The sequence below is a fragment of the Stegostoma tigrinum genome, chromosome 27 (genome assembly GCF_030684315.1).
Source record: "Stegostoma tigrinum isolate sSteTig4 chromosome 27, sSteTig4.hap1, whole genome shotgun sequence".
Taxonomy (NCBI): domain Eukaryota; kingdom Metazoa; phylum Chordata; class Chondrichthyes; order Orectolobiformes; family Stegostomatidae; genus Stegostoma; species Stegostoma tigrinum.
In genome coordinates, this window is record NC_081380.1 from 10,462,576 (window position 1) to 10,475,945 (window position 13,370).

General features: G+C 40.5%; 1 protein-coding gene across 6 annotated transcripts in view; it reads right to left on the minus strand.

The window, feature by feature from the left end:
- pom121 (POM121 transmembrane nucleoporin) overlaps positions 1–13,057 on the minus strand; it is a 53,873-nt gene extending 40,816 nt beyond the window's left edge. For all 6 annotated transcript variants that reach the window (XM_059655487.1, XM_059655486.1, XM_059655484.1 and 3 more), the window contains exons 1-3: positions 12,400–13,057; positions 7,072–7,287; positions 1,656–1,805 (exon numbers count right to left, since the gene is read on the minus strand). In XM_059655487.1, coding sequence (XP_059511470.1) covers positions 1,656–1,805; positions 7,072–7,287; positions 12,400–12,938 — 905 coding nt within the window. In that variant the 5' untranslated portion in view covers positions 12,939–13,057. The remainder of the gene's footprint in view (positions 1–1,655; positions 1,806–7,071; positions 7,288–12,399) is intronic.
- Between the last annotated feature and the right edge of the window lie 313 nt (positions 13,058–13,370).

Consider the following 13,370-nt stretch of genomic DNA (forward strand, 5'->3'; position numbering starts at 1 on the left):
AGAGCTGGGCTGGTTGTGTGGTTCCTCCCTAACCGGTTCTTCCTCTCACCCATCCCTTCCTCCCACCCCAAGCCACACCCCCACCTCCTTGACCTGTCCGTCTTCCCTGGACTGACCTATCCCCTCCCTACCTCCCCACCTACACCCTCTCCACCTATCTTCTTTACTCTCCATCTTCGGTCCGCCTCCCCCTCTCTCCCTATTTATTCCAGTTCCCTCCCCCCATCCCCCTCTCTGATGAAGGGTCTAGGCCCGAAACGTCAGCTTTTGTGCTCCTGAGATGCTGCTTGGCCTGCTGTGTTCATCCAGCCTCACATTTTATTATCTAAGGGCTTAGCTCTACTTTGAAAGCTGTGTCAGAGGATGGTTAAGAAAACACTTGGCATGCTTGCTGCCATTGCGCAGACCACTCAATGCAGGAGTTAGGACATCATGTTGAGGCTGTACAGGACACTGGTGGGGCCACTTATGGAGTACTTTGTACAGTTCTGGTCACCCTGCAGAGGGAAGGACATTATTAAATTGGAGATGAATCAGAAAAGATTTACCAAGATGATGCTGAGACTAAAGAGTTTGAGTTATAAGGAGAGGCTGGGACATTTTTCGCTGGAGCACAGGAGATTGAGGAGAGACTTTATACATGTTTATAAAATCATGAGGGGTACAGATAAGGTAAATAGCAAAGGTCTTTGCCCAAAGGTGCTGCAGCTCAAAACTATGGGGCATATTTTTAAGGTGATAAGAGAAAGATTTAAAAGTTACCTGAGGGGAAACACTTTCTACTCAGATGGCTGTTAGCACGTGAAATTAACTGCCAGAGGAAGTGGTAGATAGAGGGCCAGATATAACATTTAAAAGACGTTTGGACAAGTACATGAAGAGGGAAGGTTCAAAGGGATATGGGCCAAACACAGCCATTTGGAACCAGTTTAATTTGGTAAACTAAGTCAGCACGGACAAATTGGACCAAAGGATCAGTTTCCATGCTAACTTAATGATTCTACCTATGTAATGTAATTGAGGCAATATTAATTATGAACCACAAATGAATACTTACCTGTTTTACATTAGTGGAGCATACTACAGCTGTAAAAAAAACTTTATGAATATTTAATTTTTTTCTCTTACACATTAAGCAAGCCTGTTTTGAAGCATGTTATTGAAATTTGATCTTCATCAAACTCTATCACAAAGCAAATCATTCAAAAACTGAGCAACAAAAATGAGTTTTAAATGAAAATACTTCCGAAATAGATGCTGCCAGTTACTCCTATTGTTTGTTAATATAATTGCAGGTCAAAAAGCAACCACGCAACTTAAGTGATAACAAAGTGTGGAGCTGGATGAACACAGCAGGCCAAGCAGCATCTTAGGAGCACAAAAGCTGACGTTTTGGGCCGAGACCCTTCATCAGAAAAGGATGAAGGGTCTAGGCCCGAAACGTCAGCTTTTGTGCTCCTAAGATGCTGCTTGGCCTGCTGTGTTCGTCCAGCTCCACACTTTGTTATCTCAGATTCTCCAGCATCTGCAGTTCCCATTATCTCTCACGCAACATAAGTGCTTTCCTACTCAGCCCTCACACATTCCCTGCAGCAGTTGCTTAATCCCCTTTCTCCAAACCACATTAAGACTTTTAGAAACCAAATCAAACATACCTGCGCTTGTTCTCTCGTTCAGAGATTGAAGTTCTTTCTGCATCATCTTCGACTGTTCTCTTCCGACTTTCTTTAAGTGCACTGAGCACTGTTGCTTTAGAGCAAGGGTCAATCAGAGGAGATATGGCAGGGGACATCATATAGTCCAATCTGGGAAGTCAACATAGTTTAAGTATATACCCACTGATGTCACGAAAATCTGAATTGAACGACGTAGTTATTTATAAGTTAACATAACAAATGTGGGATGAAATTCAGGAGTTATAAGTCAGAAGTTGTCAAACAGGATAAACTGCTAAATCTAAAATAACCTAGAAAATATATGCCCATCACCTTGGCTCCTTTGAAATGTAGGAACAGAGGATTTTGGAGCAAGACCATGCTGTTCAGCCCTTCAAGCTATTTCATAAAATCTGGCTGGTCTGGTTACACCCCTGATTCACCCTTCCTGTCTATATTCATTAATCTGGATTCCCTTTTCTCTTAAAAAAAAATGTATCAACTCAGCCTTGAATCAGTTCAATAAGTCACCTTCCACTATTTTCTGGAAAAGAGAACTCCTGATACCAACAGCACAAAGAACAACTCCTGATTTCTGGGAGAACCTTTATTCTTAAAACATACCCCCTCATTCCTCTGTCACCAGCAAGAGGAAACTGCCACCTGATATCCACCCTATCCAGTCCCCTCAAGATCTTATACATTTCAATAAGATTATGTCTCTTTCTATTAAAATCCAATAGGTATAAATCCAACCTGTTCAACTTCCCTCCTAAGGCCTTCAGCCCAGGAATAAGTGGAATGGACCTTCAATGAACTGCTTCTAAAACAACTGTATCCTTCTGTTTACCAAACAAGGAGACTAAAATGCTACACGGTACTCCAGATGTGGTCCATAGTATTTCATTTCTATTCTTCCTGACAAAGTGATCAAAGTTCACTTTCTTCAATATTATACTCCATCTGTCAAAATTTATCATTTAAGCTGCCTATATGCCTCTGCGGATTCTCAAACTTCTATCACTAACTTACTTTCCCACCTATCTTGGCGTCACAAGCAAAGTTAGCAAACATATATCTATTCAGTCCCTTCTTTGACGTCACTGATATGCACTGTAAATATAACGGCACGCCACTTGTTACAGCTTTCCAAGCCAAAAAGCTACTATATATTCTGCCATTTCAAATGTGCTGACCAGAACATCATGCTAAATATAGGGACAGTCACAAAATTCTAAAGAGAGGCAGGAAATTACCAAAGTGATCATATTTTAAAACCACTACTCAGATTTCAAAAACTACACATCTCCTCTGCTACCGAAGCTACCTCTAAGTGTTTTAGTATCCTCTTTTATTCAAACTTCACCTTTTTATGCTCTATTAAGACCAAGGCTTGATTGACAATCACTGTTTAACTCTCACTCCTGGATTCAAGAGCAAGAAAAGAACCTGACTCCTTGTTCGAGTTTCCAGCCTCTGTATTATTGCAGGGAGAATCAATTTTGCTGTTTGTAGAGTCTAGGGCCACAGGAATACTCTTAGGATTGGAACAATATCTTCATGGACTGAAATTAGGATCAAATTTCACACACAAAGGACATATGTAAAGGTTTAATAGCCTCTTTCATAAAATGATAACTGATGCCAAGTCTACTGCTCGTTTTAAGTCCAAGATAAATTTCTGTTAACCAAACTTATTTAGGACTATGGGGCAAAGGTGGAGTATATGTTGTCTGGTAGCAAGATCATCCAGGAACTCACTGAATGGTAGTACAGGCTTGGGGGACTGAAAGAACTACTTCTGTGTTTGTGTTTCTATCTTTGCATTGATTTCTTCAGACGGATTACAGCCTCAGAAGCAAGAACAGACTTGCTAAGCCATTTTCCCTTTTTTTTTTGCTTTGCTGTTACAAAGAAAGAAAAACCAAAAGTTACAAACTAAGTTTATATTACCCTATAGCAGCAACTTGTTGTTTGTTCCTTTGCAGCACAAAAAACTAAATTAGGGAGTGAAAATCTGTTATGTGGCGAAGCAGAAGCAAATAGAGGTTGATTTCTTTACGTCCAAACTTTGTCTGCATGACTCATGCATCAAATTTCTCCTCTTTATTAGGAGTAGGTCCAAGGATGCAGACCTAACTCTAAGCTCAGATCACAGTTTCACAAATGCATCCATGAACTACACTAACCTCAAGGTGTCAGGGTTGATCAGACAGGATTCCCACTCTCGATTATCTGGAGCCTTACTGGGAAGTACATATTGTCCTTGCATTCAGCTCCAAGGTGCTCCATGGTCAATGAGCCCGTCAGAGCTAACAGGTAAGTATGACTTAGGTGGACAGTGTCAGGGCTGGGAAAATGTAGATCGTCTTAATAAGCATACAAATTCCAACACTAAGAGATGAGATCATCAAACATTTGACTAGATAACTAAGTAGCTGAGCAACAAACCCATCTGACAGAACTAGACAGGGTAAACCCAGGAAGGATATTCCCAATGGTCAGGGGGTCCAGAAACAGGCATCATTGTCGCTGAATATAAAGCCTAAGGGTATGAAGGATATTTATGACTGAGATGAGGGGAAATTTCTTTGCTCAGAGTAGTGATCCTATGGAATTCTCTGCCACAGAGCCTGGTTAATGCCAAACATTGAATGTTTTCCAGAAGGAGCTAGATATAACTCTTAAGACTATTGAAATCCAAGGACACGGGGAGAAAGTGGGAACAGGGTATTGAATTGGCTGATTATCCATGATCATATTGAATGGCAGAACAAGCTAGAAATATCAAACAGCCCACTTCTGCACTAATTTCAATGTTACCCACCCATGTCTCAGCAAGGAAGTTGACAAGAGGAGGTCAGGCACTGCCATACTTTGACAAAGCCAGATTAAAATTGTAACTGTGACAGACAAACGTTTGGCATATATGGGAGAAATGTAGAAAATAGAAGTGATTCATTACTAAGCACACACACCAACATTCATAAACAAAACTACGGACTTTTTTATACCATTTCAAATCTCCCTGGATATTAACCAGAGTCAACATTTGGCCAGCCAACGATATGTTGTGCATCACTACGATTTCAGTCAAGCACTAAATAATACAAAACACTCATTGACAAATTGCAAGATAACATGCGCAACTAAGTAGCAGAAGGGAGAATATAATGATGGTGCTAACTTTGTCACTAATGGCACAACAATGTGTGAAGAATTGATTCTACAAGCATGCTTTTCATTAAAAGGAACTAGATTAAACATAGTTTTTTTTTCATTTAGTGCATTTTTAACCTGGTAATAACAATTTCATGAGTATATTTCTTCATAGAAATTAATTCCCTGAACTACATCAAGTAGTTAGATCCAGGTACTATCTAAAACAGCTATCCTGATAAAAATAGTTTGGCCTGGGCAAGAGCAGTGCACAGTTCCTACTACTTCAGCATCAGTTACCAGCCTGTGGAGGTCAGCAATCAGACCTTCTACTTTGTGACTTGAGTGACTGCAGCAGCAAAGTGCATTGTGAAGTCAAGACCAGTTACGGAACTTTTCATGGTTAACCTATTGAAACAGCAACGTCCACTTGGGCAAAGCACTGCAGGGCCAGAGATCAGGAAGTTCATATATAAAACAGCAAAGAAAATGGTTTCCACGATATTTCACACACTGACACAAACATTATATGTGTATATGTAAAACAAACGGGTCTGGTAATGCTATATTCGTGCAACTATTCTTTTTTAAAATGCAGGATCAGCTAACTGAAGTCATTATTTATTATTTCATAAAACAAAGATCTAGGTGCTGGAAATCTGAAATAAAAATAAAAACTGGAGTAACTCAAATTCGGCAGCATCTGTGAAGAGAAAGCAGAGTAAACATTTCTTGCTTCACTGCTGCTCGGAGTTATCTTGAATTTTATGCTTACATATAGGGCACTCAAAAAAAAAATCAAACACTACAAGGATGATGTTGAAAGGTGCAAAATTAAACTATTACTCCATTCAAATGTGTCAAGTTTACTATTTTGCACGTTTGAAAACTGAATCTAACTTTACGGTTTTTCAGTTAACACATCACAAAACTCGCCCTTGGCTCAAAATGCTTAGTCCATGATTCTTCATTTTTGAATTTCAGAGATCCAGCTGCAGCCTTATCAACATGCTAACCAAAATAGGCAATTCTGATGCAAGGTCATCTGTCTGATAAGTTTACTGTGTTTTACTGCCTGATCTGCAAAAGAACGGCATAATTTTCTGATTTATTTCATAATTACAACAATCACTTTATTTTGTTTTTGTATAACTAACAAAGAAAGCTAAAAATAACAATACGGGTGGATGGGCAGACAAATGTTAGATGAAAATTGAAGAAAATTAAGTCTTGAAATCAGAATATTTTTGTGGACTAATTTCCCCAGATAGTTGGAAATGACACTTGCTAAAGCATGGATAGCTAAGATAAATATCATTAGGTATGTTGAAGGAAATGTTAGTTAAGCCAACAAGGAAGAAATGATACAGTTTGATAAAGAGGGGGTGGAAGGACTCGAGTATGGAACACTCTGCTCAAATGCCAGTCAATGGATTTCATTTAAAACACTGTCGGGAACACACAGACACAAAGTTGAGGCATCAGACGGAACACAGAAAGCTCCACATAACCCATCTAGCCAACTCTTTAAAAACTCTTTCCACAATGTTAAATGTTGCCATGGGTTAAGTATAGGAAATTAAAGTTGATAGTCTCAGTAAATGGGGTCAAAACATTTACAGTTGCTCATGAAAACTCTTAGGATATTTAGCAGATTGGATGCATTGAATACAATGAACAGGACAGAAAATGTAAATCCAAAACACTGCTTCACAGAAATTGTAACAAGAGGACACAGGATCACATGATAAAAGACAATAGAAGACTGGATTCTTCACACAAGTGCACAACATGTACAAAAGACTTCAATTTAGGGAAATTTAATTGTGATTAAGTCACTGGTACTGCATTACTATTGGAATGAAGAAAGAAAAGTTGAATTTCAAAGTTGTCAAAGCCTTATATAAAAATCACTTGTAAAAAGTCTCTAAGTTTACAACTTGGTCACCATGTTTAGCCACGGGAACTGTGAGGTTCCAATTAAAACAAATTCTGCACCAAAATGTCACATCCATCCTTCTATACCTACTTCACTGAAATATATGTTGTTTTATCAGATTATTTACTGTTTCACTTGGATTTCTAAAGATGTGTTAAAAGGGTACAACGTTTAATCTCTTACTGCCATGAATCCAATATAGTGTTTTGCTTACATCAAAGACTAACATTTTGCACTTACTCAGAGCTTTCCATTTGACCTAAGAAACCAGAGAACTTTTCTTTTAAAGACATAACAGTAGGTCATGGGAATACTTACAGAGGTGAACGCATCATGTTTGCATCAGGACGAGCAATTTTTACAGTCACTGGACTATGTACCATAGGTGAGTTCCTGGACGATAAAACATTTTTCTTCTGATAGCCATCCCACCGGACAGTCGGTAGAGTTCCAGGTACCGAATATTGGGGCTGATGGATTGGATACCGTCGCCGAGGGGTCACTGTAAATCGATTCAACATGGCCTGATGTTCCCTGGAGAAAACAAAATGATTCAAATAAAAATTAATTTCATATACAGTGTCCTTCACAGCTTTTTAAGAAACTTGCTTGATGTGATAAAATGATTAATCATTTAATTTCTTTCAGGGATTTGCATCTTCCTGGCAAGATCAGCATTTGTTATTCATTCCTAATTGCCCATAAAATAGCTGACTGCACAAAAACCAAGGAACTCTAGGCAAACGAGATACTGCTTTACTTTACTGATAACAGCGCTGTTTTATTTTTGTGCAAAAATATTTCCCTAGTTTGAACAGGTTTATTTTAGTTCCACCTGTCTACGCATGAAGAATCACTTCTTTTACAGCTTTAACTGCAACTACTGGTTTCATACACCACCACAAAAACATGCACCGGTGGGCATCACTAATATGTTAAACCACAATCAAGTGGAAGTATGAAGATGAAAAAGCATCATAAAAACAAGCATCTGCCACACCTGCAAAGTTGAAGATTTTCTCTAACAGCTGCTGCAGACCAACTCCTCAGTTTCACTGCAATGTTACACAACGGCGGCAGTTGCTAACAATTTAGAAAACTTTGTTGTCCAAGTGGTTGATGGGCACAGTACCTTCTGCATGTTTATTAATTATATTGCAGACAAGTTGTAATTCCCATCAGAACAATTCAGATCATCTAGTTAATCCTTCGAGCTCTACCATAATTCAACTGTAACTAACACACCAATAGCTACAAACAAATACAAGAGTTCAATAGTACGTTATATTCTATCATGGAGGAACTATTGACAACAGTTTAAATGGCAGACATTGCCAGTTAAATGAGAGAGATACTGACTGACTGTTATATCTCTCTTAAACAAAACATTCTGTCACCAAATCTAATGGAGAGCAATGCCACCCTTGACAACTGAGACTAGGGCACAGACTTTAAAGCGTCACAACACAAATAAGGCAATTATGCTCATACAAAGGCCCAAGTTTGAGTTGCATAGTCCACCGCTCAACAAATTTCTTTTGATGCCTTTTTTCACCCAAAACCTTTATCACAAGCTATTTCATATAATTCAGTAACATTGAGATTACATGCCTTCATTAAAAAATTCCAAAACTTAGAATTTTATCATTTGTCTTTAAAAATTTAAAACTCCCTTTGCTTTTCAAGTTAAAGTGAATTATTTAGTAAAAAGGCTTGGGTTAAGCCAGTCTACGAATATGAAAATATTATCATTACCATGATAACTACCTTGATCCTTACCTAGAACAAAGAGGGAAAACAACTTAAACAAAACTGCTCCAAATTGTTTCACGAATGCACCAGTTATGACTCCGACTTGGAAAACACATTTTTAAGCATATGACACTAGTCACTGTCTACTGTTATATAGAATGTGAGGACAGAATCAGTCCATTAAACCAGCAAAGCCATGCTGGCTTTTCACAAGAAAGCCTCCTGCCAGCCTTCATCCCAGTATCCCCAGCTTTCCCATAAATAAACATTTCTGTTATTAGCCTCAACTACTATCCATGGAGGCAAGTTCGACAGTCTCATTCATATCTGGCTAAAAACGTTTATTCTGAATTTCCTTTTGGATTTATTTGTGACCATTTTTTATTTGTGCATATAAAATGATATACAATGTACATAGATGATGAGTCCATCCATAAAATTCTTTGTTAACCTTAATGACTTTCATTTGATGTTTTCTCTTTCGAGAAAAAGAAACGTTAGCCTGTTTTGTTTTCTTGATATGTATGACTTCAGTCCTGCTTTTATCTCACTTAGGTGGAAGTGATGATGTGATGGTAATACAACAGAATAACAATACAGACATCATGGCTAATGCTCTTGGGCATCAGCTTAAACCCTACCACAAAAGCCAGAATTAAACTCAATTAATAAATCTGAAATCAAAAACCTCATCTCAGTGACAGTGACTATGAAATCACTGTCAACTGTCATTAAAAACCCATCTGATTTACTGATCCCCTTTAGAGAAGGAAATCCGCCAGCATTATCTGATCTGGCTGACAGGAGAGTCCAGACATTGAGAGTGCATGTGAAACACAACAAGCCTTGCAAGCCACTCAGTAGTAACAAAACATTTGGAAATCTAAAAGCAACAAAACCATGAACCACCTGATCAAATAAAGGAACTGTCACAGAGAGCATTCAAGCAGTAGCTTGTCATAGTCATGCATGTGCAAACATACTTTCCAAATAATATCCCAGATACCACTATCATCATTCCTGGTTGTGTCCCATCCCAAAGGCAGAACAGATCTAGAGGTGACAGCACATAGTAGACATTAAGAGGGTGTTTCATTGGGAGTCATCAACATTGCCGGACATTAAACGTCATGAACAAACATAAGCATGGAAACTTTCAGATCACTCTTAACCACCTGCAAATCAGCTGATCTAATGCCAGTCCTCGACATGGAGCACCATTTTGAAGAACTGAAGGTGGTAAGGACACAGAATGTAATGAATGACGGTGTTCAATTTCACCAAGAGCTGCATGGTTGCACCAGCACTGACCGAGCTGACCATAGCTGCTGCACTATGTTAAACTGGAGCTGGATCAGCTGTCGATGGGACCAACACGAGAACAGGTGTACCTGATAGTGCTATAAAGCAGTAACCTGCTCACTGATGTTCATTTGGGTTTCAATGAGGACAACACGGGTCCTAACCCCATTACAGCCTCGCTCCAAGAGGCCTGATTTTCAATCACCGATGCAACAACAAACAAACATGTTGAACTAGACGCCATATAAATACCACTACGGTACAAAACCAGAAACAAGACTGCCCACCAGTACAGACCAGACCATATAATTTCAGTGGGTCAGAACAACAGCACTTCAATGGATACTACACAGCACTGACTACGTCACCTAAAAGGGAGACGAAACTTTTGCATGAAAACCATTTGGCAGGAAAGCTGACGTTTCAGGCCTTCTGAAGAAGGGTCTAGGTCTGAAACATCAGCTTTCCCTCTTTATGATGCTGCTTGGCCTGTTGTGTTCATAGAGCTCTACACCTTATTATCTCGCCTTCTCCAGCATCTGCAGTTCCCACCATCTCTGGTTCCCTGAGTTAGTATTTTAGAACTATAATGCTGAACTTTTACCTTCATTTCTTCATTTTTCTAATTTATACCTAAGATTTAGTACCTAGGTGTCTTTGTATCTAAGATGGCGCCAAAATGGGGACTTTGTACATTTTTCCCTGTACTCATGCATCCCTATACATGAGTATGCGACAGTAATCCTAATTCTAACTCTTAAATACAGTGACTACAAGGTCAAAGAGCAGTCAGTTATGCAGCTAGAAGATAGAAGATAAGTGTGTAGCAGAATACTCTCAGCTTGAATGTATGAAAGTAACTCAAGGAACGCTCAAAAGTCATTGATACCACCTAGGACATGGCAGACTACTTAATTATCACTGTTCACCACCTTAAACGTCACTGCGCCCACACATTATGTTCCATCTACAAGATGCACTGCAGCAACTCACCAAAGTTCCTTCAACAGCATCTTTCAAACCCACAGCCTCTAACACCTAGTAGGGCAAAGGCAGAAGATGCATGAGAATACTGTTATCTTGAAGTTTCTCTCCAAGCTTTACATCCTCCTGATCTGGAGCTATGCTGCTGCTCCCCCACTGTTCCTATGTCATATGCCGACAATGCTTCAAAACCACACTGTGGGTGTCTCTACATCCCAAGATCTACAATGGTTCACCACCACCTTCTCAAGACAATTAGGAATGGGCAATAAATACTGGCCTAGCCAGTTATACTCCGATCCCATGAATGAATTTCACACACAAGTTAAGCACAATGTTTGTGTTTTTCTACTCTTAACTCTAAGGCATTTGTTGTGCTTGCTTTCTCAATGGCCTTCTTAACCAGAATGCTGTTCTTAACTTCCATGCTTTTGGGCTAATTTATTTGCAAGCACCAAACTATCAAGGTAACATTGAAAACATGACTGGAGTTAAGGAAGATTATTTAGGAGTGCAGTCCTAGTCTAGTAATCGCAAAAGTGTCTCCATATGCAACAGAAGCCAAAATAAGGGATGCCCTAAAATGACTACTTTTCAAAATTACTTCACTAGATAATGAGAATCTGGAGCACAAAGTTTAGGCTGAAAGTTAGTAGAATACTGCACTGTGAAGGTACGGAGTTTCAAACAAAAAAAGAACCTGTCCCCAAACACTACTTTGAATTGTATGATTTATTATCCCCACTGAACTGCTAATATTTATTCCTGAATCAATATCACAACAGATTATCTCGTCTTCACACTGTTGTCTGAGAGAGCATGTAGGAATTAGGTACAATTATGATTATAGCAAATAATGTACTTTGAGATACAAAGCACTGACATCTAAGGTTATGAAAGGCATTCTAGAAATATGCCTTTCTTTTACAAAAGTTGAAATAAACAGCAAGTGCTTTTCTGCAATAACTTTAAATACATATAAAGGCTTTAAAATACCCAGAGGAAATCACAGTTATTACAAAACCCAACGTAACAGAACAGATTTTAAGATCTCAAAAAATCTAACTTTTTTTAGTATGAAAACTAAGTGCAGGAGAAACTCAACAGTCTGACAACATCTATGGAGACAGAAACAAGGTTAATATATTGCACCTGATATGATTCTTCTACAGAAGTATTCTCATCCTTTTGGTAGAACTCTGATGAAAAGTTACAGTTTTTCTAATTTGAGCTGCATTTCTAATTTCATTTCAGATTTCCAACATTTGCTCTTTTATTTCTCCATTCGAACTTGTAGGAGTAGGTCATTCAGTCCTTGGAGTCTGACTCAACAATAATGACTGATCTGTGCTCACAAACATACTTCCCCACATCCCTCAATTTCCAAGCTTGAGCTTCTCCATGATTTCAGACCAGTAAAATATTCCTAAAAATTACATTAGCTCAGCTGTAAACTTATTTCTCAGCAAATTAGGGTATCAACTGCCCCGGGTAACCTTTGGGTAGAATAGCACGAAACAATAGAAGCGTATGACAACTAGTTGAATGAATGAGTTGATGATCATGGTGTTTTAATTGTTGTCAGGTCTCTTGCCTCCAGGCTCTTACCCAAAGGACAGCCTCCTGGTTGGAGTCTGGATGGGATTTGGCCGGCTGTAGCGGTTCCTTATCTCCCTGTTGCCAAAAGTGGCCTGCGCCGAGTTTTCGTTCGACAAGTAGCTGCCCATCATGAAATCGGCGGGGCTCCGCTCACTGGCATAAGCCGCCGCCAGCGGGTTGCGCTCCTCACAATTCACCAACTCCCACTTGCAGCTATTGCCCGGGGCCCGGCCCGGATTCCAAAATCCGGGCTGAGGCTTGCCTCTACCACTCCGACTTCTCCCTTTCCAATGACCGCCTCCTCCGTTCAACTTGTTGTGTACCACTTCGGCCCAACGCGTCCCGAGGAGAAAAGCGATAGTGCGATCGAGTAAACCTCGGAGCCCGGGCCTGGGGCCTACTCCCTGCAACGAAGAGTAATAAACCCAGGCGGACACCACCACCAGCAGGCCCAGCAGGTACCAGCCGAAGATGTAGAAGGAAAACAGCAAAGCGAAGCCGAGCCCCGCCGCCCACGTTATCAGAGACCGCTTGTGTGCGGGAGACATGGCGGCGGCGACGGCTTCAATCCAGTCTCAATCGCCGCCATTCTGCTCTCGGTCTGTCCGCCATTACCGGACGCTTCAGACAGTGCACATGCGCGCCATTACCCGGCACCCACTGCAGGGCGGGGCTTCCATCCCCTCCCCCTCCCCCTGCAACAACCCACACGACCTCAGGCCAACCTGGGCCGTCTCCTGGCAACCCGCGGCCGCGCACGCCCTACGCGACAAGTCCGGCCCCCGTCACTCGCTCAGGCTTGTGACGGCCGCGCGTGCCCCCGCGGATACAATGGGCTGAGCGGCGGGGCGGTGCCCGCCTTTGTAAAGTTGCTGGAGTGTCCCTGCTGGTGGTGGTGCTGCTGAGATGGCACTGCTGGAGTGCACCTGCTGGAATAGTGCTGCTGGGATGGCATTGCTGGACTGCTGCTGCCGAGATGG